The sequence below is a fragment of the Phalacrocorax aristotelis genome, chromosome 16, assembly GCF_949628215.1.
Source record: "Phalacrocorax aristotelis chromosome 16, bGulAri2.1, whole genome shotgun sequence".
NCBI classification, from domain to species: Eukaryota; Metazoa; Chordata; class Aves; order Suliformes; family Phalacrocoracidae; genus Phalacrocorax; species Phalacrocorax aristotelis.
This window is the reverse complement of record NC_134291.1, coordinates 5,985,892-6,013,507: the sequence shown is the minus strand read 5'-3', so window position 1 is coordinate 6,013,507 and position 27,616 is coordinate 5,985,892. Positions and strand designations below refer to the sequence as shown.

Genomic DNA, 27,616 nt, shown 5'->3' with positions numbered 1-27,616 from the left:
CCTGAACATTCACGACTGTATAGGTACAGTCTTTCAGGTGAACTATCTTGAGCCCTGGAAGCAGCATTACTAAATTAAAAAGGTCCTTTGTTGGTTTAATTGGCTCTGCTGAGGAGATACGCTAGTTACTTCTTGTGGAGAGCCACATCAAAGTGTCTGTCTGACTTCCTCTGAGCCATGGGTGCCTCTGCAAGGCACCGCGTTGACATGAAGTCTGCATGTGTGAGCTTGTTTTGCTGGTGTTCAGAATGTGGTCCCACTTAAGACATATAAATATTAATTTTTACATGTCTAACCTAGATATTTTAGTCAACACTGGTATATCTAAATGTCAACGCTTCTCAATGGCATCTGCAGTAAACTTTACATAGGGGAAAGAGGGCACGTTGGCAAGAGAATAAGGAGCAGTAGGATACCTGTATCACTTACTGTTTTGATACGCAACGTTTCTGGCTTTCTGGTCTGTTTTCTGTGTGGTGAAACACTCATTTCCATCTTGGGGAGGATGGGGGTGCTGTGTTCATGAAGCACTGTGGGACTGATTTTAAGGATATAGATCAACTTTGAAACTACGCCTGAAATTAAGAAAAACTAGTTCTCCTTTGTGCGTGTCGGTAATGTACAGGCTGCATTAAGACTTGATATTTGAAGAGATTTTGCCTCTTTATTTTATGGGCTAATCTCAAGCCCAGAGAATGCCAGTAAGAGCGAGGTTTATGAAGGAGGTATTCTAATTGATTCAGCTCTCTCTGGGTATTTTAAAACACTTCAGTGCTGTGATCTCAGACTTTGTATCAGCTTTGCATTTGATATGTGTCCTAGCAGTATACTTCTAATTAACTGCGAACCCACAGGGTTTTCTGGGCTTGAGCTCTGCAGCAGCTGGGTGGGCAGCAGTTTGAGCAGCACCTCGGCCCATCCCATCCCATCCCACTGCAAGTCTCCTCTGGCTGCAGAGGGGCATTGCAAAGCAGCTGCAGGGTGTGCAGGGTGGGCTTTTGTGTTGAACAACATCTGTTTGACAGTGTCCCTTTTAGCTCTCCAAATACGATGCCTGACAGGTTTTTTTGACAACCGTTAACAGGAATGTAGATGGCTTTGGAAACTACATAAATGTCATGAAACACACCCTGAAAAAAATTTACAGGGAGGCATTTGCATGATTAAATATAATTCCTAATAACTTACTTTATTTTGTTGGTTCCTAGGCTTTTGTCCCATTGAGACTGTGTTCTAGGACTGGGCTGCTGCTGGGGGTTGAAACTTTAGTTGAAACACTTTGAGAGAATGTGGAATTTGTTTAGAAATTTCTTGGCCTTGACTTAAGCAGAAAACCCCCAAATCCACTGCAACCAAAGCTCTGTTTGTTTAAGGTGTGTAAAACATTTTCTATCCTTGAAGCAGCACTGACTATCTGTGTGTTTGACCTGTCTCTGTCGCTCTGAAAATACTGAAGTTATGGGGGTTGGGGGAGGGCGTTAAGCATTTTTTGCAAATAAAGCATACTTAAAGTGCTTCTGTGAACATTTCTGTGTTTCAACAGTAAGATTCTTAAAGGAAAAACGTTCCTGACTTTCAGTGTGTGTGTGGAAGCCGTGGCCTCAGCTGTGGCCCAGTTCATCCACACACCCTGAGTAAGGGGTCTTTATTCCTGCTGTAGCGGTTAGAAGTGGAAGTAGCGAGGGACACATTCAGAATTATGTCCTAACTGCTGAAAACCAGGAGTCTGAATTCATCCTGGGGAAATCCCAGTCCTTGGCCTGGGCCACAAGGCCATGTGCTGTCCAAGGCGTGCCGCAGTGTCAGAGAGCTTTTGCACCCGACAGCGTGCACGGGGAGGGGAGCTGGTGCAGGAGGATACCGGCGCAGTGCTTGGGGGCACAGCAAGTGGGCAAGGAGTGCTGTGGTTTAACTGTTTTGCAATGCTTACACTCTGAGCTGCTAATAGTGTCAGGGAAGGAAGGAAATAGAGTTTATTGCATCTTCGCTACCTTGTCTGTGAATTCATGCAGCATTTCCCTGTTGTTTCGCAGCATGGCTCGGGCGAGCCCTCTGCCGGCTTTCCTTGCGCATGCTGCCGGAGTCCTGACAGCTCCGGCAACGCAGAGGCTGGCTTTGCAAACACAGTGCTCATAGTCCTCATAGACTTTTTTTCTTTTCTCTTTTTTTTTTTTTTTAACTCCTCTGGCACCAGTCTGGAAGCCTTGTACAGTGCATGCAGCACTCATAATTTGCAGCAGATTAATAAAACAGACCTTTCATTGTTTGGGACTTCAGACTTGAAAGGCTTTTGTCCAGTGTGTCCGTTTTTTATGCCAATTTGTTCTTCCCCATAGAGCCCCCTTGCATGATATCTGCAGGATCTTACGAACTGTTTGAATTAGAGATTTTGCATAGAATACTTTGCAAAAGTCTTGTCAAAAAGCATTCTCATATTCCCTGCATTAATCCCAGCGTTTTTGCGGAGTGGGGGATGCTGTTTCAGAAGTCACTACAAGCATGAGAACAGCTTCCTTGTTTCTTAAGAGGGGTTTTTTTGAGTGGGTTTTTTTTTTCCTGCTGGCTGCTTCCCATCTGAGCGAGAATTGGAGTGCAAACAAAGTTTGTGCTGCTGGCAGATTGTTTCAACTCCTTTCCCTCCCTACCCCCCGGTCACCACCTCCTCCCCGCAAAGAGGAACGAATGTTTCTGGTTACTTCCCTCTGCATTGGGGAGCTGTTGGAAAGAGAACTCTGCTTTTCCCCATGATTGTTTCAGAAGCTGAAGCAATGCGTTGCATGTGTGTTTCAGTCCAGCCATCTTTCTTGCCGCACAATTAGGTATTGTCAGAAATGGAAAAATGTGACATTGTGAAAGAATTAGGCTGTACATGTAGACTTGGATCAGATAAGATCAGGGTGGGCAACTTACATGGCTCAGCATGCTGCTTGCCAAAATATCCATATGACCAGGAGCTACCAGTGCCATATGCCTCTTGGAGCATCCTCTGAGAAGGTGGCCGGGCCTCCTGGGCAGAAGGGAGCCAACAAACACATACCGCTGCGTGCAGGACAGGGAGAGGGAGGAAGAAGGGAGGTAGGCTTGGAAGTGTTTGGGTTGCACAACCAGTCAGTCATTTTAAATCAACAGCTCGCCTTGTAGAACATAAGGAAATAAAAACATATCCATTGTTTTTTGGTTTTTTTTTCCTCTTTGCTTCTCAGTTTGACAGGCTGCCAGGGATCCCATGCAGCGATCGATGCTTTCCTCCCATTTACACAATTCCTCAGGCTAGGAGCTATGGGAGTGTCCCATCACCAGTGTACACATTCTTGCTTCTCTTTTTAGATGAGCCTGGCACTTCTTCTGTATAGTGCACTCATCTCTCATGGAAAGGTGGCTTTACTTGCTTGGGTTTTGTGTCCTTGTTAACTTTGGGGGCTCTTATCTGCTCATAGTACGTGGTCGCTGCAGGGAGGTAGTGAATGTGGTAAATGCTTGTGTTGATAGTGGCTTTGTGATTGACTGCATTAATGTAGGAAAGGTGGGATACTGGAAATAAAATAATTCCATTCTGTTCCTTTTCTCCCCTGCCACCGTTGTTTGCTGTCTGTCAGGAAGCATTTGCACTGTGCTCTGAAGGGCACTAATTCAGGACAACTGTACTCTATACCCAGCTTTGGCTTGTTGCCGCCCTGCTAAATTACTCAGCTTCCATTTTCCCCATCAGTAAAGTGAAACTAAAAGCCTTTTGTTACATCCTAGGTACCAAATAGCATCTGACACCTATAAAATGTCTTTCAACCAGTGCTTCTGAAGTTATTTTAATTGACCATGATATCAGATCTATACCAATCGGTTGCAGAAGTACTTAGTGCTCTCTAAGTGGGGTTGTTGGGGTTTTTTATGCTGTGCCAGAGTGATCCCTAGCAATGGGTGGTACGGCTGCTAAAGGCTTTTCACTTGGGTAATAAACTGCAGTTGCTGTTACCTGACGAGCACCATATAAAAATGCTGAAGAGGACAAATAAACGCTGGCATTGGTTCCTTCACTAACTTCAGGTTGGGATGTTGGTTGATACAGTCAGCATTTGGACTGAGAAGCCTCAGTGGTAGAATTGTATGAGTGGAGCTTGGGGCAACATCTGGCCAGAGGTTGGAGCTCTGCGAACAGCCCCACAGGTGATGGAATAGACGCCAGCTCACACTTTCACAGCAGTTACTTTGAAGGACAAGCAGAAGCGATGCAACCAATGTGGTCATAGATATCAATACAAGATGGAAATATCTTTCATAAGAAGGTGACAATTTTAGCAACCAGTAATAAAAATAATGAAACATTTTCATAATGGAGCTAAATGATGCTACAGTTGTCATGTTCTTTAGCAGACGTGAATTCACACAACAGAACTATTACAGATGGTCTAGGCGAAGCACACAACACAAGGAAAAACTCCTTTGGCATCATGGTTGATGCAATTTTTACAGATGTGTTGCACATCCTGTTGTTAAGCCTCTTCCCAGGGAGCTAATCAGTAAATTACCTTCTCAGGAGGGAGCGGAGGCGCAGTGTTATGGAGGGTGGCAGCAGCTGCAGGAGCGGGTGGTAACAGAGCGTACGGTGTTGCATCATGTTGTTTTGGCAGCTTACCTGAAAGGCTTAGTGCTGTTCGGACCTCTGCAGAATAAACAGGAGGCAAAATTATAGGGGAAATGAGCTGAAATTAGTGTGAACTGGCAGGAGCTCTGGAGTCATCAAGAGGCTGGGAATTCATTGCTGTTGTAACAGAGGTGATTGTATTCTCAGAACCAGGGGAATTGGTCACAGACTTCCAAATCTCCTGTAACTTCTTGCAGCTTCTTGTGTCACGCTACCTTACTTTTTATGATTTCAGCCCTGGGGATGAGTGCACAGGGTGGCTCGCTGCTTCTGGTTCAGGCTCCAGTTGCCCACGACATTGCCTGAACTAGTGCGATTTATGATGTAAGACACCAAAGCACCTAATTCCATTTGTACCCAAACCAATGCCCAGGAAAAAAAATATCCCCAAATACTTCTTCCATCAGAAGGACAGTTCTTTTTCCTTCTCTCTGAGTTGTGGGGTTGATGTAAACTTGATCTAAGGCAGTGCTTCCAGGTGGTCTGCACAGAGCTGGGTACCGGGAAGAGGAGCTGCCCTCAGCTGTTCACTGTCAGCAGTGCTGGGTAATCAATTAAAGTTTTTACCAGCTGCAAAGCTGAGAAGGTTGGACAGATCCAAGAGGCTGTGGAGGCATACGGCTCTATCTCGCTTTATATAAATATTTGAACAGCAAGAACATTAATTATAGCAGGTTTGTTTTTTCCCTCTGTTGGTTTGCTGCCAGATTTCTGTGGAAGAAAATAGTGACAGCTAACATGAGATCGGGAATTGCAGCTAGTGCGATCGTGAAGCTATTTATACAGGATTTCAGGGGAGGGATAGTCAGTGACGAGAGCAGGTGATGCCTAAGAAAGAGATCCCACAGCCACGCAAACAGGAGTGATGGAGGAAGACAGAAGAACTGTTTTGCCTCCTGCCCACACCCCCCACGTTTGTGGGGCACCAGGCATTGTTGGGGTTCGCTTATGAGGATGGGGATGCTCTAAACTCCCACTTTGGATGTGGCTCCACTCTCAGAGCCCCTGTGGAAAGGGACCATGGGGTGAGCAGGGGACCATGCTGTGACCGGGCTCTGTCCCCCCTGGCTCGGCACCCCCAGCCCTGCTGCCCGCCCACCCTTTGGCAGAGCAGCCGTTCTCCTCCTGGCTGGTGAAGCTGAGGGCCTGTCTCCTTCCCAGCCCCGTTCTGCCTCGGGAGAGCCGCGCTGGGGAGCGCTTTGCCCGAGAGTGCAGGTCCAGTGCTGCAGCACCCCCCATGCACCCCTCTGAGGGGCAGTGGCTCTGTACCAGCGTCCTTCACTGGTGTAACTGCAATGACACAGAATTATTTACAGAAGATTAGTGTGGGCTTATAGTAGAGAAATAAAGAATTTCTAAGGGAGCGCAGGGCTCCTCTTCCTGAGTGGGCAGTGGGTTTGTATGGAACGCTGGCGTTACAGACCCGTCTAACTGCAAGAGCCGGGAGATCTGGTAGGCAGGAGCAGAGTAAAATACAACAGTGGCTGTTTTTTTCCGGAAGGCATTGCAATAAAGTGCCTTTTCCCAGGATATTCTTGTATTTCTTCTGTTACTTCTTTATACAATCGTAACGCCCAGAAATTCTAATTGAGTGTGGAGATAAATGGTGCTGGCAGGTGTCCATAGCTTTGTGAGGGAAGAATTGCATTAATCGGATCAAAATAAAGAGCACGTCCCCTCTAAAAGTACAACAGTATATGCAAATAAATCTGCATAGTCTGTCTTCTTGGCTCGGTCCTCGCAATTATAACAGCATTAAGCATTTACAATAACTCTGAAACATGCTTTTAGTCAGCTCTCCTTTTTCCTCTCCCTTTTCTGCTACTTGAAGAAAGCTCTCCCCTTGGGAAATCCGCATTGTATTGTGGAAACAGTGAAATTCTCTCTGGGTGGTGTTGGCTCTGCTAATACTGGGTCAGCAGCAGTGCAGAGTCCGGGGAGTTGGTTAACTTTGTCTGTCAGTAAAAAGTCCCCCTGAAATTCCCAGTTCATTGCTTAGAGCTGAGAATATAAGAACAAAGGTAATCTTCAGGGCTTTCAAGGGACCGGGGTTTTGAAGGCTTTATTGTAATTAGCATAATTAGTGCAGAATTTTATTTTTGCATGGATAGCACTGAAAGAAAAAAGCAAAATAATCCATTGATTTTAAATATAAAATAAACACTGGTAAGAAAGGTCCCCTTTTCCCGTCTGGAATAGGCTGAAAGGCAAACATTCTTTTGCAGGCTTTGCTGAGAAATCACTTTTTCCATCTAAGGAATTTTTTTTTTTTAAGTGTTGCATTTCGATTGATTTATTAATGAGCTAAAGCCTAGGCATGAGGTGCCCCTTCTCTGTATGGATTGTAAAAATCTGCCATTCAGCTTTTGGAATATTTTCCTTCCTTAAAATGAAGGTAACATTTGCATCATTGAGCAGCATACACTCGGCTCTAAATGATTTGTTGTGTTTGGCTTCTCGGGAGCTGTGTGTATTTTATTCATAAGCATCGAACTGCTAATTCTGCCCCCGCTACCTCACTGCAACAAGAAGTCACAGAGAAAAACCTTGCGTGGGTTTTCCCTGAGTAGCCTGCACCTGTCTGGAAGTTTCATCTGTGAAAAGCAGATTGCTTGTCTTTTAACTGAAGGTATGTGTGTATCACATTCCAGACTTCAATTGGGGAAAAGAGATTAAAACATACGTTAATTCGCTACAAACTCCTGAATTTTTTTTCCCCTCCTTCCCATTTACATTCAAAATAATTAACTCAAGATTTCTTAGTTTATTTTGCTTTCTTTTTGGTTTCATTTACAGCAGTTGGGGGGAACCCTTCAGAAGTAAGCAGGGCTGTTTCTGTAATGCCCCCTCTTGCTGGCTAAAATCGCTCGGCTTCCCTTCAGGCCACGAGGACTTGGAGGAATGAATTAGGACAACAAAGCCCCCAGTGTAGTGAGGCTTCTCACTCAGCTGCCACCCTCCTTGGCGGAGCGGGGCAGGAAGGCAGCACCCAGCGCCGCTGCAGAGGTGGGTCGTCCCGGGGCACCGGCCACTCCACCGCACAGGTTGCTTTCATCCGACAACGGACAGTGAACAGCAGCAGAGGAGGACGTTGTATGTTCTACCTGCGCTGGGCGGTGGTGTGCGCTCTGGCAAGGCAATCGGGGTGCTGTAAAAGCGGATTGCAATAGCCCCATAAAGCATAACAAATTGTTTTGATCTTTATTTCTCAAGGACAAACCAATTACGCCTATCAGAAGGCAAAGCTGCATAATCGGGTTTCTTTGAGTCCCTTGTTTTGTTGTGTTAAAATGTTTTATTTGTCGGGCTTGTGTTCGCAGAGTTGATGTTAATTCAGAGCCCTGTCCCTGAGTGTGAACTTGCTGTTACAGTCCAAGGTCAGAGGGGTAGTGTAGAAGTTGCTGCTGTGCCCGCAGCATGTGCCCGTGAGGTGGCCAACATGTAGACGGCTGGTAACTACAAACCTTCTGCTCTTTTCCTGTACTGGGGGGGAGGGAGGGAATCCAACATTTTTAAGAGGTAAACAGCTTGTTCTTTGAATATCGTTAATAACATTAACAATACAAAGGGTGAGTAACAAAAATACACTGACTTTTAGAAGCACTGTTGAATCTGCTTCCTGGTGCTGAGCATGAAAGGATACAATTATTTTTCATAACCTTTTATTTTCCCTTTACGACAAGCTAAGCAAAGCAAGTTTGTCAGAGGCAGAGTGCTCCTAATTTGGTCTCCAGTGACCTCTGCAGCCGTGATTGGCAGTCTGATGTCAGGAAGGAACTTGTGCCTGTGAGATAGAAATGAGCAGAACAAATGCCGTAGGACAGCTTGGGTTCCCTGGAGGACGCAGGCTAAAAAAGGTGAAAGAAGTGCAATTACGGGAGGTTTTCAGCACAGAAAGTTAATTAGCTACTAAATAGCATTTAGTGCAGTTCAACGTGGGGAAATTTATGTTTTGAAAGCAAACAGATCAATGGAAAGCCTGTGGAACAAGGTTTTGGAAAGTCCATGTTGACATTCGTGTACTTTGTACTGTGAAGTCCTGGGCAGTTGTTCACAGGTTTCCCTAACAAATAGGAAAAATTGATAGATTTGTTTCCGCGCGTGTTTGCAGACGTATAGATACGCTTCCACATGAGGATGTTTTGACATTTAATTTCAGAGATTCTGGGTAGGCTTTCATCCAGACCATCTAACACCTTTTTCTCTATTCACTGAGGTCAGTGTAAATTAATTCTGTTCGGGCTCTCTGAGGCAAAGGAACTTCAAGTTCCAAATATTTTCAGCCGAAGGGTGAATTTAACACCATTCTTAACCTAGTTACTCGTCTGTGCTGATCAGATGCGGGTAGCTGGTGTGACTGCAGCGTTTCAGTCAATGTCCGGCCCTGCGTGGCCACGCTCCTCTGGAAGCTGGTGCCATCCCGCCATGTCCGTCCAGTCCCCCTCTGCAGTGTGACTCGGAATGACCAGAAATATTTTGACAAATTTTTTTTAACCCCAAATGACCGATCTGTTTTGTTTTGCATGTCTTTTATATGTCGCTGAAGTCAGCATGTTTCACAACTCATTATGTATGTATATTGTCAAGGACACTTTTTAATTGGAACAATAGATTTGGGTTCCAGCTGCCCGGTATTACCTCACTTTGTACAGTCGCTACACTAAATTTTTAGGTGTTTCAGAATAGCTTTGAACTTTTATTGATGGAATATTTATTTGAAGCTATCCGTCTCAGACATTTTAGGCAGCTGATGCTGCCATGAGCTGTTTCACCTTGCTGGAAAGAAAAAGGAACCTAGAAGGTCAGTGCCTGTGGGGAATATGGAGAAACAGAGAAATGCTAACCCCTGGGGAGGAAAAGGAGAATGTAATTTCCATTACATGGACACTCATACATTATGATGATACTTATTGTCTGTAAATGATGCTTCACAAGCCAGCGTGCAGGAATAGCCCAGGCTGTAAGGAAAGCTGTTATCAGCAAAGGTGTGCTTTAGTACAGTGGTGATGGAGAGCCAACTGAGGAGGGTTTGGCTCTTGCAAGAGGCTCTCTGGGAATCAGGTGGTGCACGCTGACAGCTTTGGTAACTGCCTCATCACAGCTATAATCTTCAGCCCCTTTCCCTCTTATAATTACATTTGTCACATCGTGTCATAAAATGAGTTATTAGATCGTTGTTGCCGAAATAGTCTTCCCATGTAATTGGTGCAGGTCTCTGCCCTGGCTCTATAACAGAAATAATAATTGGTTTTATCTCTCTTTATGCTGTAGGTGTGTACAAATGCTTTGACCAAACAGTAAGTCAGGTCCCTTACCACATTACTGCACGTCGAAAGTCTCACTTGCTGAGTGTGGCTGACCTCGGATCAGGCGTGCGAGAGAGTTCCCGTGCGGTGGGAGGAGGATGGTAGCTGCCTTATGCAAGCGCTTGCTTTCTTAGTGGCTGCGAAAGCTCCGGGAATGTAGATATGGTTGATTGCTGTAGTTGATTGTTGAGTGGAGAAAATACATCACCGCCTGGTCTTGCTCACCAGGAAGAATGAGATGCATTTTGAGACAAAAGGATAATGAGACTTTAGCGAGGGGAAAAGACTTAAGTGGAATCATGGGTATGTCAATGGGTTTCCTGCCTCAGGTTTTGCTAATCCTCCTTATTTTGTTTTTCCTTGTCCCTTTTATTCCCATGGACCATCGCACTTGTCCTCCTGTTTTGCTAAGCAGTGCTGTGTACTAGCTGAGCTCTGCTTTTTCGGGATCTTGCAACCTGAAGTCTCTCTGGAATGTTCTTCCAGCTATTTCCCTTGCAGTGCTTCAGCTCCCTGCTTTTGCAGGGCACTCGAGTATAAATTCCTCATCTAACAGATATAATAGTCTGACAAACAATAAATTGGAGAATTATTCCCTTGCATGTGCGTGTCTTTTGTGCCTAGTTAGAGGACTCCCCAAAATCCATGAAATTAGCATTGATCATACTACTTGTTTTTAGGTAAGTACAGGATGATCTCAAAATTATTTTTAAAAGTAGTCCAATAGATTAGAATAATTTCAACTATTTTCAATCAACATACACAGGAAAAATTTATTTTAAACACAGTGAGTTTTTCTCCTTAATTTCCACAGTGACTAAGAATGCACCAACGTATGAGGTGGTACACGCTCTGCGTCTGTCCTATGTATGAACGTATGTGTTATCAACCTCTCTGAAGGGCATGGGGTGCACAGATGTCTCTCTCAGATTTCATCTTCTACATCAGTGAAGACATTGGAATTTTCCTGGGCTTCACACTGAGGCACCATGCTTACACTCACAAGCTTTTTGCTGTCCAGAAAGGGTAAATCCACTTACACATATTGCTTCAGTTCTCTTCTGTGTATGTTGGATGCGTGTACAAGCTTGTAACTAGTGGCTTAATATGAACTGTAAACATCTGTCTTGAAGAAGCTTTTCTAGAAAATATAACATTGCCAGCACCTTTGTGACTGGGCTCTCCAGCCTCTGAGTTTTTGGGTAGCTACTTGTGTATCTGGAGCAGATTTTGGTTACATAGCAAGTAACTGCAGCTGGCAGTCCTGGGACCAAAGTGAGCCTGCCCAGCTGTACTGGTAACTATCGTTTCTCGGCAGTCATCTCTCTGCCATTGGTCATTTGAGATGATGCTCTTGAAGAATGGGCGTGTTGGACTCTGTGACGAGGGAACCGCAGGGACAGTGATACAGCCAGTGTGTCTTCCAGCGCTTTGTCGTACTGACCAGTTCATCTTTGCAAGAGTTCTAGAAAATGGGTTGCCTCTGCTTAGTCTTTGACCTAGTTTGAGTCATCTCTTCCAGGAAAATCCTGTGTAACCAGCTGTGGCTGTTATGAAGTGTTGCTCCATAAATACCAGCTGCTTATAGCAAGCAGTCCAGCACAAGTGTCTTGTACTAGGACTCCTGTTACTTCTGCATTAACGTGAGATACTGAATGCTGTAGGAAAGTGTTGTATTTTGCAGCTTTATCAGAAAGTAACGCTTAATTTTTCACAAAGGCCACTACAATTTTCATGGAAAAATTGATAAGGTGCAGGTGATAGTGTATAGCTATGCTTGCAAGACTGGAAGTATCGTCTACCATAGAAAAACTGCTGTTGATCTTCTTTCAGTGAGTTTGGGTATGTTGTATGATCCCTGCTCACATGGCGATATTGCCATGTCACTTCTAAGACCTCAACCTCCGAACGGCTTGAATGTAAGTTTTGCTTTGATGCTCTCTTTCAGAAAAAAAAATGGAGCAGCAGAACTTTATGAACAGAGTAGTGAAGCCACTCTTCTGGCTGAAAGTAAAACAGACTTCATCTCATCTACATAATGCTGCAGAGCTAGAGAAGGGGGCTCAGGGATTTATTTCCCGTGTGTGGGTGCTAAGGTTTTGAGTCATATGTTTGAACTGGGGGGCTCACAGGGGCTTGGTTAAAAATTTAACCCACAACTAACTGGGATGTCCAGAGACCTGTCCATTGGAATGCAATGACCTGAACCATGGGTAGATGCTGCAAATAAGGCTCATCCCTGTGGAAGAGGCACTGTAGCCAGGCTTGGAAAGCATACTGATGTGGTGTGCTGCAGATGCATGCTGAGTGTGTGATTTTCAGCGTTCAGTGCCTACATTGTTAGATAAGCGGATTAGAAAACATTGCATAAAGTGGCATTGCAGGGGGCTGTCTTTATACCTGCTACTTGCCTTGTTTTGCAAACCCTGATTTCACAGCGGAACCCATTCAGAGCTTGCGCTGAGATTGTTCACATGTATTGGCCTTTTTAAGAATCAAGGGGTCACAGTTTCAGTTTCACTTAATTCTCAAAGTAGTGATATTTTTCTTTCGGGATCAGTGCTGGTGGTGGGCATGTGGGTTTTTTTAATCTCAACTCAGTTTACTCTTAAAGAAAAATATCTGGGACGCATGAGCTCCTAGCATATTGGAAACGGTTGGGTTCACTTTCTCTACTTCGCAATGGGTTAAAGAGCTCATGTATAATTCCCCACTTCTTCACCCTCTGAAGTTTCAAGTTTGCAAGCGGAATCCATTGTCTGAAGTTTATACGCATGAATCCAGGCTTGCCAGGTCCACTTGTGAAGGTGTAATGAGAAACCCGAGTTCAGGGGAAATACCTTTGGATCTTACTGGTCACTGAGGGAATTTGCCAGATGAGATCCCTAATCAATGCTGCTGTCTGAATGCACTCACTCCTCCTGTCCCCAGCTAGGCACAGAGCAGCTGAGCTGCATGCTGAGGAGGTTGCTTGAGCTGTGGGGCAAGAATCCTCTTCCTTTGGAAGTTATTCACTGAGTGCCGCTGGAGCTGCTGAAGCAGCCTGTCAAGCACCTGTGCTTCTGCAGTCATGTTTTTTCAATGGCCCAATGTTTTCCATCCCAGCGGCTTATCAGTCCCAGAGGCATAATGGTTTGGAGGGGTCCTGCAGCTTGGGGCTCTGTGGTGTGGGATGGAGGGCAGGCAGGTGCCTGCCGGACTGATGGGATCCCCAAACTGGTCTTTGTGCTGCAATGAAGGAGCAAGGGACGGGCCGTTCCTCGGATCAGTCCGGGTGTTCCCACTCTGGGCTTCTTAATTTTGCCTTCTCACAAGTCAGTGTTTTGAGGAGTGGTTTTCACTCTCCCCAGTTCTGTGTGGAATTTGGGATCAGACCAAAAATAGGATCATTTTCTGGGATGCTGGGAACTAAATTAAATTGAATAAAAACAATTTAGTCTCTTATGTGGGCTGTTGGTCATTGACTCAGACCTGCACTGAATTCCAATTTCAGAGGTCTGTTGAAGGATTTTTAACTTGGAGCATTTGTGGTTACTGCATGTAACTGCAGTCTTTGGCTGATGTCTTGCGGGGCTTTCTTCCTCCACGCTCTTGTCTGCAGGGACACATGTGACAATCGCATGACCTGCTCCACCAGCTCTGCCTCCAGCCTCGACACCAGTGCCCAGTTCCAGGAGAATAATGGGCAAACACAGAGCACCAGATGGGACGAACAGCAGAAAGTGTTTGCCCTAGAGCAGGTCTGTGGTGTCTTTAGAGTGGACCTGGGACAAATGAGATCCCTTCGCCTCTTCTTTAGGTAACGTATTATTGTGTGTGATATTTATGTGTGCTCTGGATCAGTGCGCATTGGGTCCTGGAGGCAGATGGCTTGTGCAGTCCTCCTTGGAAGTCTTTCCGTAATGGTTGTCTCCAGGAAAGCAAGTGTTAGCCTTCCCCAGAAGAGCCTCTAAATTACAGTATGGGACTGAAAGGATTTTTTTCCCTAGTAAGGTAAAGGTTGCTCTTAGCCGTCTTACCAAAAATGTTTAAAATAACCTGGATGTATGGAAAATCTCTCTTTATCTATGGTACTTTCTCCCTTACCTGCCCCTCACCAGGGCTCCTCTAGGGTCTTGCTGCTCTTAGCCTCTTCAGTTATCTTTCAAATTATTACAAAAGTTATTGAAAACATTTTTACTCTCTCTTTTTTCTCTCACTCCCTGCTTCTTTATACAATGCTGGGTACAACCAAGTCAGGTCATCGCTAGGAGCTGACTTCGTGTGCTGCCTTAATGCTGCTGAGGCAGACTTTTTGGGTTTTTGTTCTCCAGGGAAGACTAAATTTAATTCCTTCACATGGTGAAAGGGTAAAAGTGTGCTGTTACCTGGCATGAATAGAGCTTCTTGGGGAAAGTGGTCACTATGGCCATGTCGTAGGACCATGGAATATCTCAAGTTGGAAGGGACCCTTATATGGATCATCGAGTCCCAAAGCTGTAAAATTACTTTGGCGCTCTGTTTTAAGGGACAACTTGATGCTACACTTCTTTGTAATTTGGTTTCCACTCTCTCTCATCTGATGTTCCCTCTTCTTGCTGGGCCCCTCATCATCCTGGGTAATAAGTGCAGGTTGTTCCCCTCCTTTGTTTTGTCCCACAGCGATGAGGCATGCACCTGTGGACAACTGGTTGTCGCAAGCAGGGAGAGCCAGTACAAGATCTTCCATTTTCACCATGGTGGCCTGGATAAACTGTCTGAGGTGTTTCAGCAATGGAAGTACTGCACGGAGACCCATCTCAAGGACCAGGTACCTGAGCAAGGCTCATGGGACAAAGAAGGTTTTTCCAGCAGATGTTTCACACTTCGGTTTTTAGCCAGGGGAGTGTGCTGGAGAAATGAAGCTGTGAGTTCATGTCACCAAGCCAGGCAGAAAGCTACAACACATTGGATGTTGTTTAGGATGCAACTGTAAGTCAGATGTGAGGTCTTTTGTACATGCTCATCCCCATCCATTCCTGTTCTACCTGTGGAATATGAGGGAAGATAATCCAGAAGACTTGCTTAGGTAGTTATTCTGTTAGACCCCACAGGTCAGCACTATGCTTTTGCTTTAGGCACATGGGTGGCTGGGAAATCTGCAGTGGTAGGTCTGAAATTCTGTCAGAGTCTTTCATCCATTTTGTGAAGCGTAGCACACTGCATTGGAAAATGTTTTGACAAGGCATCTTGCCATATTTTGTTCAATCTACATACAAATGTGATAAGAGCTCTTTAATTATCTGTTTAAGATACTGTATGTGCTTATTAGAAACAGTGATTTTTAAATTTCCATCCTTCCCACAGAGCCCCCTGCTGCTTTTCTTATTATGGTCGCATGGGCTCACTTTTTGCATTGAACAACCTTTGATTTTTAAATTAAATGTCAGCTGCAGTCTTGCACTGGGATCATGAGTGCCCTTAGAGAGCCTGGCAGTGCAGTTCCCTGCTTGCCTAACAGCAATCCCTTTGTATATGGCCAATCATATGTAATTTATTGCAGGCATTCCTGGCAGGGTGAAGTTTTGCTGTAAGCAGCATTAATTCAGTTTCAGGTCAGGGATAAGATTGGGGGAGGAATGGAGACAATGTTTTTTAAGACGAAACTGTTTTGTGGGACTCAGATTTTTAATTATTCTAATCACTCTTGCTATTGTAATGGTTGGAATTTAAAAAAAAAACTTCCCAAGTGCAGCGCCTCAGTGCTTAATCCTACATGAACCATGCAAAAAGGTTTTCCTGCTCTGAAAATTGTCGGGTTTCATACTCTGCTGCTATCTCTGGCTCCTACTTCCAGTTTTTTTGGTTTGTTTTCCCCCGTTCAGCAGCTTACTGATGAGAAAACGTGTATGCAGTTCTCTATCCGCCGTCCCAAGCTGCCCTCCTCAGAAACCCACCCAGAGGAGAACACATACAAACGTCTTGATGTGTCTGCCTGGCTCCATCACCTGAATGAATCCGGACAGGTGGAAGAGGAGTACAAGCTGCAGAAGGTGAGAAGGCTGGCTGCTGCGGTTTTCTTACCCTCCTACCACAGAGTGCAAATCCCCAGGTGGAAGCTGCAAGAGTTTGCTTTCATGCTGGGGACAAGAACTGGGCATTTGAGAGTATAAAGACTGGCGTACAGTGCTTGGCTGGAGGTCTTGCTGGGACTGCAGAGGACTCTGCTACAGGCAGGATGGTAGAGCATCTCTGGGACCCAGGAGGGCGAGCTGTCCAGCTTCTGCTGCCAGTTGGAATCAGTAAACCAAAGTGTCCACTGCTAGATGTGTTTGCAAAATGTGAGCAAATCGAAGAAAGAAAAATTGAGATTACTGGATGAAATAATGCAGAGCTTGCAGGGGACCACTGGGTCCAGGTCCTGAGAGAGAAGTTTGCAGTGAAATGCAGTGTCTCCAAGATTGGGGATTAAGCCGTGACATGAGAACGACACGTTAATCATAGAGCCTCTCCAGGGGGGGTTATTGACATTGAAATGAGTCCGATTTGTGTCTTGTCTGGGAATAGAAGGCCAGCACTTTCCCTCTAAACATGTGCAAATTGCAGGAGCTTGAATCAAGGCGTCACTTGTCAGGAAAGAACTGCAAAGCCACCAAAGCATAGTAGCAGGCAGTTTCTTGTTGCTGTTTTTGGGAATGTTAAAACTGTACCAGTCATAACTTTTGCTCCTTCTTCCAGGCCATTTTCTTTGGTGGGATTGATATTTCCATCCGTGGGGAGGTGTGGCCTTTTCTGCTGCACTACTACAGCTACGAGTCCACCTCTGAAGAGAGGGAGGCACTGAGACTGCAGAAGAGAAAAGAGTACTTTGAGATTCAGGAGAAAAGGTAACAGAACCAGCTTCATCCTCTGCTGCTCATATCTCCTCAGGCCTGACGTCGCAGTAGTACTGCTGGTGTACTGCTGGTGACATGCAGAGTCTCTGCCTCCATCGCTTCAGGAGAAGCTGATTGGAGTAGAGAAGTGAGAGGGGTGGTAAAGGAGCTGTATCAGGCCCAGCTGACCTCCTGAGGGTCTGGAGCTAATACCATGTAGCTCAAATATTGTCTTACTTGGGGTCTTGATACAGGCTCGTCAGTACCACGTAGGGAAGCTTATCTCACAGGCAAGGCTACAAGCTTAGCATGCTTGGTTTAGAACACTGAAGGTGAAAATGGGATCTTACATTTCTTTATAAATATATCTGGTTGAAAAATAGGGAAGAAGGAATATCCAATGCAAGAACTGTATGTTAGAAACTAGATACGGGTACATTTAAGCCAGAGAGGGGCAGTAGTATTATTAATTAGGAGACAATCAAAAGAGAGTGGTGGGTTCTGGTGTGCCACCCACAAGGAGCAGTGGAGAGCAGAGTCCAACTGCTTCTGAAGTGGAGTTTATTGCAGAAAACACATCATATCATCCCATTTATAACTCAGGAGGCTCGTTCTAGTAATCTATTTGGTCAGAAAATCTGCTGTTCTGAACAGACCTGCTTGTCTGTTTTTCAGGTCTTGAGACACCTTTGTACAGGACTCGTTTTTCTCTGAAAACTAAAGCTGAAATAAGGCTTTTTGTTCCTTGTGACAATCGTATTCCTGTCTTAGCAATGCATTCCTGTTGCTGCTCAATTTTCAGGCTTTCGATGACTCCAGATGAACAGAAGGATTTTTGGCGTAAAGTACAGTTCACAGTAGATAAAGATGTTGTGAGGACTGACCGCAGCAACCAGTTCTTTCGAGGGCAGGACAACCCAAATGTGGAAACTATGAGGTGAAGTGTCTGGTTCTGGTGTCCCAACCAGCGTGTCCTACTGAATGTATAGAAAACTCGGTAAGCCCCCCTGGCCCAGGCTGCCTAGGTTGCTGCCTTGGGAACACTGAAGAGCACCATGCTCTGGTACCAAGTGATGCAAAACCAAGGACTTCTTCCCCAGTGCTTTCACTGCTGCTTTAGCCATTTACTTCTTGATATAATAACCCTGTTCCCATCACCTGGCTTCCCTGCATACATAGGCACAGAAGAGGTGTGAGCATTTTGTGGCTGTGGGAGGGTCATGGGTGCTGCAGCAGGGTTGTGGGCACCTGCTTGGGTCTGTGCTTCTCCTGATGGGGTAGAGGACGAGCACAACAGAGTCTGCTTCATGGGTGTGTGACTTGTAAACGTGTGCCTACAAAACAGTTGGATTTTGTCTAACTGTATGGCTTGGAGCCTCATGCATGTATAGGCATCATCTCTCCCTTCCTGTGGGCCCTTCATTTCTGTCCTCTTAGTAATTTTAAATCCTCATTTTCTTTTTATATTTTGGTGTTTGTATATGCAAAACCTTCTCCTGGAGTTTATTTCACTGGACTGATGTTTGCAGCAGGGTTTATTGGTACATGTTAAAGCACATTACAGGAGGGTTGTGTGTCATTGTACCTGAGATGAACCGTGTTGATTGCTCCTACTACACTGCTCCCAGTGGGCTGGCTTGCAGTTGGAAAACAGAGCCTAAGGAGTTCTGTTCAAATCCATTGTCTTAGGCTGCTGCGTGCTGTTCAGAGTTCTTGTCCATCCAGGGCCCCTTTGGATTAATGCAAAATGCTGTAATCCTGAAAAATGAGAGGTCCAGTTAGGTACCGTGTAAGTGTATCTTTGTTATGCTTCTAGATACAGTTCTTCTAGGGAAAGTGATTCTGTGGGATGCAACATGCTCTACAGGTGCTCAAAAGTTCATGGGCCTCCAGGTGCAATTGCAAGTTAATAAATTAGATGGCAGGAGTGATCTGTTGCTCTTCTGCACTTCACCTCACTCAGCCTGGTGGGAGCTGGGGTGGAAGGGAAAGGGCGCTGCATTCAGCTGTGACATGCCCTCTCCATGTCTCACCTCTCCATTTGCATCTCTTCTCCAGGAGGATCTTGCTGAACTATGCAGTATTTAACCCAACAATTGGATACTCCCAGGGGATGTCCGACCTGGTTGCCCCACTCCTGGCAGAGGTCCTAGATGAGTCGGATACTTTCTGGTGCTTTGTAGGATTGATGCAGAACACGATCTTCATCAGCTCACCCCGGGATGAGGATATGGAGAAACAGCTGGTGAGGCTGAACGCTGAGCTCCTATTATCCTTGTCTTCAGCTTCTCCTCTCCCTGGTCAAATTAGAAGAATGCCATAAAGCAGTTACCCGGGCTGTGGGGTTCCAGCATGCCAAATCACACTCCAAAGCCGCAAAACACCTGATGGATAAAATTGATCCTGGGTGATTTGGGCACTCCGGAGGCAGTTACAGCCAGTAAATTGTCAGAGTAAAGTTACCTTGGCTATACTAAAGGGTCCTGAATCAAGGAATCTTTTATGATCAAATGTATTTAGGATGCTGCTTGCTTTGTCTTCCTACTTTTCACAGGCAGTAAAGACTCACTGGTTTGGTTTTGTCCCGATTCTGGGGCATTTGGTCTGAATGATGCAGAGGAGTTGATTGAGCTGGGGTTTTTTTTAAGGTGGTAGTATTTTTAATATTTTTTTTAATTATCTCCAAATGAAAAGCTCTATATATGTGACGGAGTTTATTAAAATACGGAGAACTTGTTTAAAAATGGGAACTTTTTAGGTTTTAACTTGAGTGTCAATTGTTTTCTGGTTAAGACTGCGAAAAATATGTTCTAAACCTGAACAATCCTGTCCAAGTCAAGATGGCACCAATTTAAAGTGGTAAACTTGTGGTGGAAACCCCGTGGGAGGCCGCTGGTGAGGTGCAGTTAGTTAATGTACAGATTTATGCTCTGTAATGTGCCTGTATAGTCAGGCTTTCCAAAATCACTTCCATATTGCTTGGCCTCTACTGAAATGAAATATTGCCAGAGATAGCTATGTCATTTCTTTTCTCTAGTTTTTAAGGCTCTAGCCGCTTTCCTCGGCTTGAATCTCTCCCCTTATTTCTTTTCACAAGGTAGCTGTCATGGGATTTTCTTTTCACCCTCCATCCTTCCTTGTGAAATAGCTGCTGTGGCCTATGAGCTCTGGCCTTTAATGATAGATCCAAGCGTGCTTCTGGCTATGCTGTAATAAACAGGCCATAAAGCTGGAGGTTTTTGTGAGAGAAGAGAACCGTGGCCAGCTCTGCGGGAGCCCTGGTCTGGCACGCAGTGGGGGCTCCCTGGGATGGTGAGTGAGGGTGGCGCGAGTCCTTGTGCTCGAGGCAGTGGCTCAGCTCAGAACATCTTTTCCAGATGTACCTGCGAGAGCTGCTACGGCTCATGCACCCACGCTTCTACCAGCACCTTTCTTCCTTGGGAGAGGATGGCCTGCAGATGCTTTTCTGTCACCGTTGGATCCTTCTCTGTTTTAAACGTGAATTTCCAGATGCTGAGGCTTTGCGCATGTGGGAAGCGTGCTGGGCTCACTATCAGGTTAGAGAGCTGGAGATGGGCACAGTGCATGCTGGGCGGCAGCGTGTCCTTTGCTGAATCCTCACCGTCTCAGCAAGCGTTGCAGAATTTCCTTAAAGGCTCTTAGTAGCAAAGTATCAAAAATAAGTAGGTGTAACAGAGGGTCTGTAACTATCAAAGAGGTTTTTCTGTGTAGCAGGAAGGATGGACACCTATTTCTCCTACCTGAGGATGTCCAGGCTTCAAAAGGAGGTTTTTCAGAAAGTGCTGAACATCCAGTTCTGAAGTTCAGACTTCTCTTACACAGCTGGAAAATGTCTTCCCAAAAATCACTAGTCTGCTTTGAAAGCTGTGGTCCAAACCTTGCTGCTGTGCTGCAAAGGCAAGAGACTTGGACCCAGCGGTGGTTCAGAATTCACCAATAACTCACTTTCTGAATACCACTAGGCAAAACTGGAAGGAGCAGAAAATCCCTGCTAAGGACATGCTTGTGGAGGGTGGGGAGGTTAATCAGGCCTCTGCCTCCACCTGCTGTACTCCAGCCCCTGGTTTCTCATTGCAGACTGACTATTTCCACCTCTTCATCTGTGTGGCCATCGTGGTGATTTATGGGGATGATGTCATTGAACAACAACTTGCCACTGACCAGATGCTGCTGCATTTTGGCAACCTGGCTATGCACATGAACGGAGAACTGGTACTCAGGAAGGTAAATGCCTGTGTGCTGATGTGGGCTGAGTCTCAGGTCCAAGAGTTGAGTCACAGCCTTGAGAAAATCAGGGGCTGATGCTTCATCTTCTGCATCTCCTGTATCCCCCTGCTTGTCTGGAGCCTGGGAGGGTGGGATGCTGCTGTTTGCCTGGAAACAAGTTTTGCAGAAATAAGAGGTAATTGTAGAGTGCTTAGGAGGTAACAGTATGGTTGGGATAGCCCTTGCACACACTGAGGGGGAATAGCAGACAGTGCTGTTTGTCATTGTGCCACGGTCCCCAGCCCATCTCAGGCTGGGAGTGGCTGCAGGCCGTGGGATGTGCTGCAGCGTGCGGCAGCTCCTGTGACCTGGCAGGGGCCCCAGTGCCTTGTTTAACCTTCAGGTTTGTGTTCAGGAGGGATGCTCTTCTAAGGTAGCTAAACAGGAGGATGGGACAGGAGCCCACGGGCAACCTCTGCTACCCAGGTTTGTCCTCTGGTGAGGAGTGAATGACTTTGTCTCTCTCTCTCCCCTCTAGGCGAGGAGTCTGCTCTATCAGTTCCACCTGTTACCCCGCATCCCCTGCAGCCTGCATGACCTGTGCAAGCTGTGTGGGACAGGAATGTGGGACAGTGGCTTCATCCCCGCTGTGGAGTGCTCTGGCCATCACCCGGAGTCCGAGAGCTGTCCGTATGGGGGACTGGCGGAAGTGTCTTCTCCTAAACCAGGAAGCGAAGGCAAGAGAGGCTTGAAAACACGGGACGTCTTTGCCTTCCGAAAATAGCTGTAGAGGAACAGGGTGTGACAGCGGAAGAGGGAAGGGCAGGAAGGATGTTGAAGACAAAAATGGAGGGATAGCTTGTCAAGACTCCTGAGAAGACTGAAAGGTGGACAATGGACGAGGAATGAAATCACTCTACAGGGAAAGCAAATTCCAGTGCACTGGTGGTAGAACCTGAACGAAATGCATCAAACCAGGAACAGTGTTTGCACGTGTTTGGATCTGATTTTGTTAGAAACATGAAGCTTTTCTAGGTCTTAACAAGGATTTTTTATTCTGCCTCTGGGATTGTACTGGTTAGCAACCAGAACATTGTTACTTGCTGATGAGAAATGAGAACATTCAAGAGAGCCAAGTACAACCAGCAGCATTTGTGGGTCAGGTGGAAGGAGCAGAGCTGTGGCAAGACCTCTCTGCATGTCCCTTCAGCCAGAGCATACCACACATACGAACTGTCTGCTTCAACCAAAATGTGTAGCTTAGTGGCTTCTCTCTAAAGCCATAAAGACCTTTTTAATTATAATCTGCCAAAAATAAAACTGCAGACTATTGGGATTGCAGGGGTCTGCTTTGTTGGCAAGGAAGAACTGGGCACCTAAAGGTCTTGTCTCTCACCTTTTTTTTATATGATATGCTGGCTGGCATGATTTTTTTCCATTTGTACAGAAAGTGTACAGCCACAGGTCTTAAAGCACTGCTTTTCTGTAGTCAGGGTATTTCACAGACACCTTTCAAAGTTTACTTCATGACATTACAGCAAAGCTGTTTCTTTATGCTGACGACTACAGACTTTAGATGCTTGTTTATGGAAGCCTGTTGTTTCCAGTATATTTCCCAATATGTTTCCTTTGGCTCTTCTTAGTTACTGAATATTTATTGTTGTTACCTGTCTTTGCCATAGGCTGTAGCACATACACTCCAAGTGGGCTGTTGGCTCTTCAGCTGGCGCCAGTAGCGCGCCCCCAAAGTGAAAATGAAACTTGATTTGTTGCAGTCATTTTTGCTGAGCTCTAAAAGGTTTCCCTTGAAGTGTTTTTGAAAGGACAGCATGTTTCTCCTCTTGTCTTCTATAAAATTTGCCAGCTGGAAGTGGAGCTGGAGCCTTGAGAGCAGCTGTGTTGCCAAATGTCCTTACCAAATTCAGTGGCATCCAAAGGTGTGTCCTGAGTCAGCGTTTGTGCCAAACGGAGCCGGGGGTGTAGTTTCCTTGTAGGAATGAAAAAGGAGACGAGGTGACAGTGGGCTGTGCCGGCCTTGCTGCATCCCTCTGCATGGCATATGAAGTCTTGCAGCCTTTCCTGGTTGTCTTGCTCCCTCTCACTTCAACCACACTGCTTCTCTTACACAACTGTGTCTTGGTCTGTCGGGGTGTGAAGTCCATGCTCACTTTTCAGCTTTGCCTAACAGGCGCATTTGTCCCGTTAGGAGCATGCGTGGAAAACCCCGTACCCTCGTGCATAGTGCTGCAGTGGGCCCCTCCGTCTGACAAGCAGATTCCTCTAAAAATCTTGTTGCAAGGTCTTACACACAGCCTGTTGTGGAGCCCGTGTGCTGCGTGCCTGCTGGGAAGGGAGGCTGGCAGCTGGGATGCTTTATGTGACACCAACACATACCGAGTCCACGCTGCGTTTGTAAGGGGAAGAAGACTTGACCCTATGCAGGCACCATGCCAAAGAGTGGCTGTTGTGTGGCCGAAGGACAGTTTGGCTCCTGATTTGTGTGCCTTTAATTCAGAGGTTGAAAACCTTCCCCTTGATGAGAGCAACAGTGAAACCTACTGCAGTATCACACACCTTCAAAACAGCCCGGCTTTGAGAAGTACCGAGGCTGCGAGGCTGTATGTGCGTGCTGGGGTTGTAGGAGATGACACCTCGCATAAGGGCTGGTAGCTGCTTCGCTGTGAAGCAGGGAGTTCTTTGAGATTTATGATGTTTCACTGAATAATAAAAGTTTGTGTGAGGTGTTTGTGTGGTACGTTGCTGTACAGGCTGGGTGCTGTATCTTGTAGTCGGGGGTCAGTGCTTGGCAAGGCACCGTCCCCACAGCTTGAGCCAGTCCTTTTGCAGCTGTACAAAGAGACGTGTTGGGTGCTGGGTCTGCATTGCTCTCCCCAGGCTCCGCTGATTTCAGCAGGGGGACGTGTGGTAGCGCTCAATATATTCACCTAGATGCATGCTCTAAGTGGCGGTGTCTGAATTTGGGTCAGAAAAACCACATGTCAGAAAACACCAGAAGCATCTTCCTGCAGAGCGGTGTGGTGGCACTCGGGCAGGCGCCAGCTCCCCGTGGGGACAGCAGGAGCCAGGCACCACCTGCTGCCACCTGCCTCCTTGTGCGGGACGGGCATCACTGCAATGCCTTTGCACCACCGTGGCTCATCTGTCAGTGCCAAAGCAGCCGGGTGCCTCCCCGGGAGCGCTGCGTGAGGAGCAGCGGGTGTGTGGCAGCTCTGCCAGGCTCTGCACACTGGGCACGGGGCGGGCAGACCCCTCCTTGGCTCACCGGCTGCTTGCAGCGGGCCGGGAGGCACCAGCAAACACCAACCAGAAAATCCGGAGCTGGTTTTGCTGCAGCAGTCATTCCCAGCCAGTAAAAGACAATAGGAAGAGATGAAGTAGATAATTTTTAGCATTATTTTTCCACTATTAAAATGTCATTCAACAGTGTGGAAATCACTCAGGATTTGTGTAGTTAAAGACTCTGCTCTGTGGTTTTCCAACGCGTGGAAAAAGCTGTTTTCTCACTTTGAGGCGGTGCTGAGCCGCGTGGGAGCGCGCTGCCGGCACCAGCGTGCCTGCCACCCCTCGGCCAGCTCTCCTGCGCCTGCTGTCCCCAGCGGGTCCCACAGCCAGCAGGAGATTTCAGGTGTCTTTCTACAGCAGTGGCCCTTGTGCTCGCCGTCGGGAGCTCCCCGAGCTCCTGTCATACGCTGACCTCCATTTTGCAACAGTCAGAGAAATAAAGAGATGGAGCTGATAACCCGGCTGCTCCCTCTTCACCAGCAGTGGTCACGTCCTTCGTGACTTGATTCCAGTCTCGGCCTGTTCATTAACTCCCAGTGCTGTTACTAAATTAACACTGGATATCCACAAACTTCCCAACTTGTATCAGGTGGAAGGTGTGGGGATGGGTGTGTGCGGAGCCAACCTGGAGCCCTCTGGCAGAGGCTGGAGTAGGGTCAGGAGCAACCTCGGGATTCCTCTGTAGTGAAAGAAAGGCAATAAGTCAAGCACTGGACAGGGCAGTGGGTTTCCAAGGTCCTTCTGACCTGTCCCCAAGATCCCCTTTTCCTTTGTGACACTCTTTGCCATCTGGAAAAGAAAAAAAAAAGAAAAAACCAAGGGACAAAAAAGAGCAAGGATTCTGGCCCCTGCAAAGTAGTAAAGTAGATCCTAGAAACAATGACCCTCATGTGGTTTCTCTCCTGAATCGCTGCCCTGTTCATTGAATTAGCTGCAGTGGAGCAGCCAAAAATAAACCCTTGCAAAGGTAAATAGTCAGCATAAGCCTCTTTAGACTCAGCCTTGAGCTGACACATCCTTCTGCCTCCTGGTGCCGGGGGGAAGGGGAGCAGGGCGAGCAGGAAAGAAGAACACTGAGTCCTCACTTCTGGCTTCGGTAACGCTACGCTTCGTAATCCCAGTGGGGAACCTGATCGCCTGCATCTGGAAAGCCAAGGAAACCGGCGCGAGCTGTGCAGCCAGATACCTCCCGGGATGGGGCTTGGGCCGTGCCAGCCCGTGTCCTGTCCCGCGATGCTGTTGGGCACGGGGTAGAGGGGAGCGCTGCCCCGTGCCGTCCCGGGGCCGGGAGGAGGCAGCCAGCCGCCCCCCGCGTGGGCGCACAGCAGGGATCAATGAAACGCCTTCGTTCGTCCCCAGCGTTAAGCGTGTGAGTGGCCGAGGCCCCTGGAGCGGCACCGGGTGCAGCGATGCTCAGCTGAACTGCTGCTGGAGCCTCCTGCGCTGGGGGGGAAATTCGCATTTGTGAACTGGAGCAAAGAGGCAGCCGGGTTAGCCTGGTCTCACTTCCCGGGTACGGGGTGTGTTTGGACATGGCTCTTCGGTTGTTGTGTTCAAGGGACGCTGTCTGTCAGGTGAAAAATTACAGTTCACAAGAACAAAGAGACTCACCTGAGTTATTACAGGCACCAAAGAATTTAAAACCCAACTTAGCTTGTCCCCCATGGGCTGGCTGATTAATCCCTATGTCTCTCCGCTTGGGTCATAAAAATAGACCCGTCTGGCCGGCTGTAGTTCATGGTCACATCCCGCTCCAGGGCGCTGGCCCAGCCCTGCCCTGCTCGTGCTCAGCGCTTCAGGGAAGGCTCCACACGCCATTTACTTCTCTCATTTAAACATTTAGAAACAAAAGGCGTGATGAGGTTTCACACCACCTGGGAAGAAAAGCCAAGGCTGGGGGGGAGCCCCTGGCAGACACCAGCGCGGGCCGTGCCGGCAGCGCCGGCTTGGACACACCGCGGGGCTGCCCGTGCCTCTGCGGCGAGGAGCTGCCTTGTGAGCGGCCGGGCTGGTGCTGCCCATCCCGGGGCCACCGCAGCACCGGTGGGAAAGCCCTTCTCCAGCAGCGTGTGGCTCAGCCCCGTGCCCAGCCAAACTGAGCTGCACCCCAAGAGCTGGCTTCCCCCCTTTCCCCTCTCCCCATAGGCTGCTTCAGAACCAGGTTGCTCTAACTGTGAGGCTGGAAATTTAGAGGAAGCTCCTCAAATATTTTTGTGGCCAATTTTATTGCAGTCTGTGCTTCAGCCAAGAGCTTCAACATCATCCAAGTACCCAAAAATCGCTGCCTTTTGAGTGGAGTTTATTTCTTCCAGTTATGAAAGGCAAATCTCTCTTAGTTCAAGCTTAAAAAGGGCTTTGAAAAAATAGTTCTGCTCTGAAGGTCTGCGCTCCCGTGCTTCAAAACCTCTCCAGGTCACAGAGCTGAGCTCTGGCCTCTGGCCTCCCTTCGGGCCGTGCCTGCTGCCAAGCTGGGCTTTTTACTGTGTCCCACATCCCTCACCATGGGTGCATGAGGTCCTGGTTCACTTTTCTCCTCCCCAGACTGAAGTTTTCTAAGAAAAAAGCAGGATTTTTTCAGAGCTGGTCTTCTGCTTGCAGCCGGTGGCCATCACCGCTGCTCCCGGCCGCCGTGCCCTGCTGTTGCATTGGTGGTCTCGGCCTGCGGCTCCCCCTCCCCAGCTGATCTAGCCTGGGGCAGAAGGAAGCTGAGCAGAGTGCAAGAATGATCCCCTGAGACATTCAGCCAGGGAATTGGGCTCTTCCTCACATTTCATAGGGTTTCTGCCTTCAAAAAACCATTTTTAGGCAATTTTGATGCTGTAGCCTGGAAATTGCAGCGGTCAAGTGGTGCGCGTGGTACCTTAATGTTGAAATCTAGTGTCTAAGCATGCAGCAGGAGCTCCATGAGCACTCATGTCCACAAGGCCACCCTCAAACAGGTTAAAAAAAGGCCAAAATTTTCAGTTTAAAAATACTTGATCTGCTGAACCTGTCTACAGCCATTTGCCTTGATGTGCCCATAGGACGCCTTCCCGGCAGCACGAGGTCTACAGGACAGTGCCTGCCCTCCCCAGACGGCCACGCCAGTTCATCGCGGGGCGAGGGGATGCCACAGTGGCTGCGGTGGGTGCCGGGGCTCATGGTGGGGCAGAGCACCCCGGGATGCCGTGTGCTCAGCCCTGGGCTCCTCTGCCATCCACCAGCAAGCCAGACACCGCTCTCTATTTTAAGAACTATCCGAAGATCCTGTTGTTTGGAGAGGCTTCTCCAGCCTGGTTTTGCAAGAGCACATTCACCTGCCAGGTGGA

The 27,616-nt window shown here is 47.2% G+C and overlaps 1 protein-coding gene across 6 annotated transcripts in view; it reads left to right on the top strand.

The window, feature by feature from the left end:
• Nucleotides 1-23,760, top strand: part of TBC1D16 (TBC1 domain family member 16) — a 32,968-nt gene extending 9,208 nt beyond the window's left edge. For 4 of the 6 annotated variants that reach the window (XM_075111658.1, XM_075111655.1, XM_075111657.1 and 1 more), the window contains exons 4-12: nt 13,547-13,744; nt 14,587-14,734; nt 15,789-15,956; nt 16,642-16,790; nt 17,581-17,715; nt 18,837-19,023; nt 20,156-20,335; nt 20,877-21,023; nt 21,544-23,760. In XM_075111658.1, the coding sequence (XP_074967759.1) occupies nt 13,547-13,744; nt 14,587-14,734; nt 15,789-15,956; nt 16,642-16,790; nt 17,581-17,715; nt 18,837-19,023; nt 20,156-20,335; nt 20,877-21,023; nt 21,544-21,789 (1,558 nt within the window). In that variant the 3' untranslated portion in view covers nt 21,790-23,760. Of the gene's footprint in view, nt 1-8,070; nt 8,092-13,546; nt 13,745-14,586; nt 14,735-15,788; nt 15,957-16,641; nt 16,791-17,580; nt 17,716-18,836; nt 19,024-20,155; nt 20,336-20,876; nt 21,024-21,543 lie in introns of those variants that run through there. The other 2 variants (XM_075111661.1, XM_075111660.1) reach the window with 2 other exon arrangements.
• Nucleotides 23,761-27,616: the final 3,856 nt, after the last annotated feature.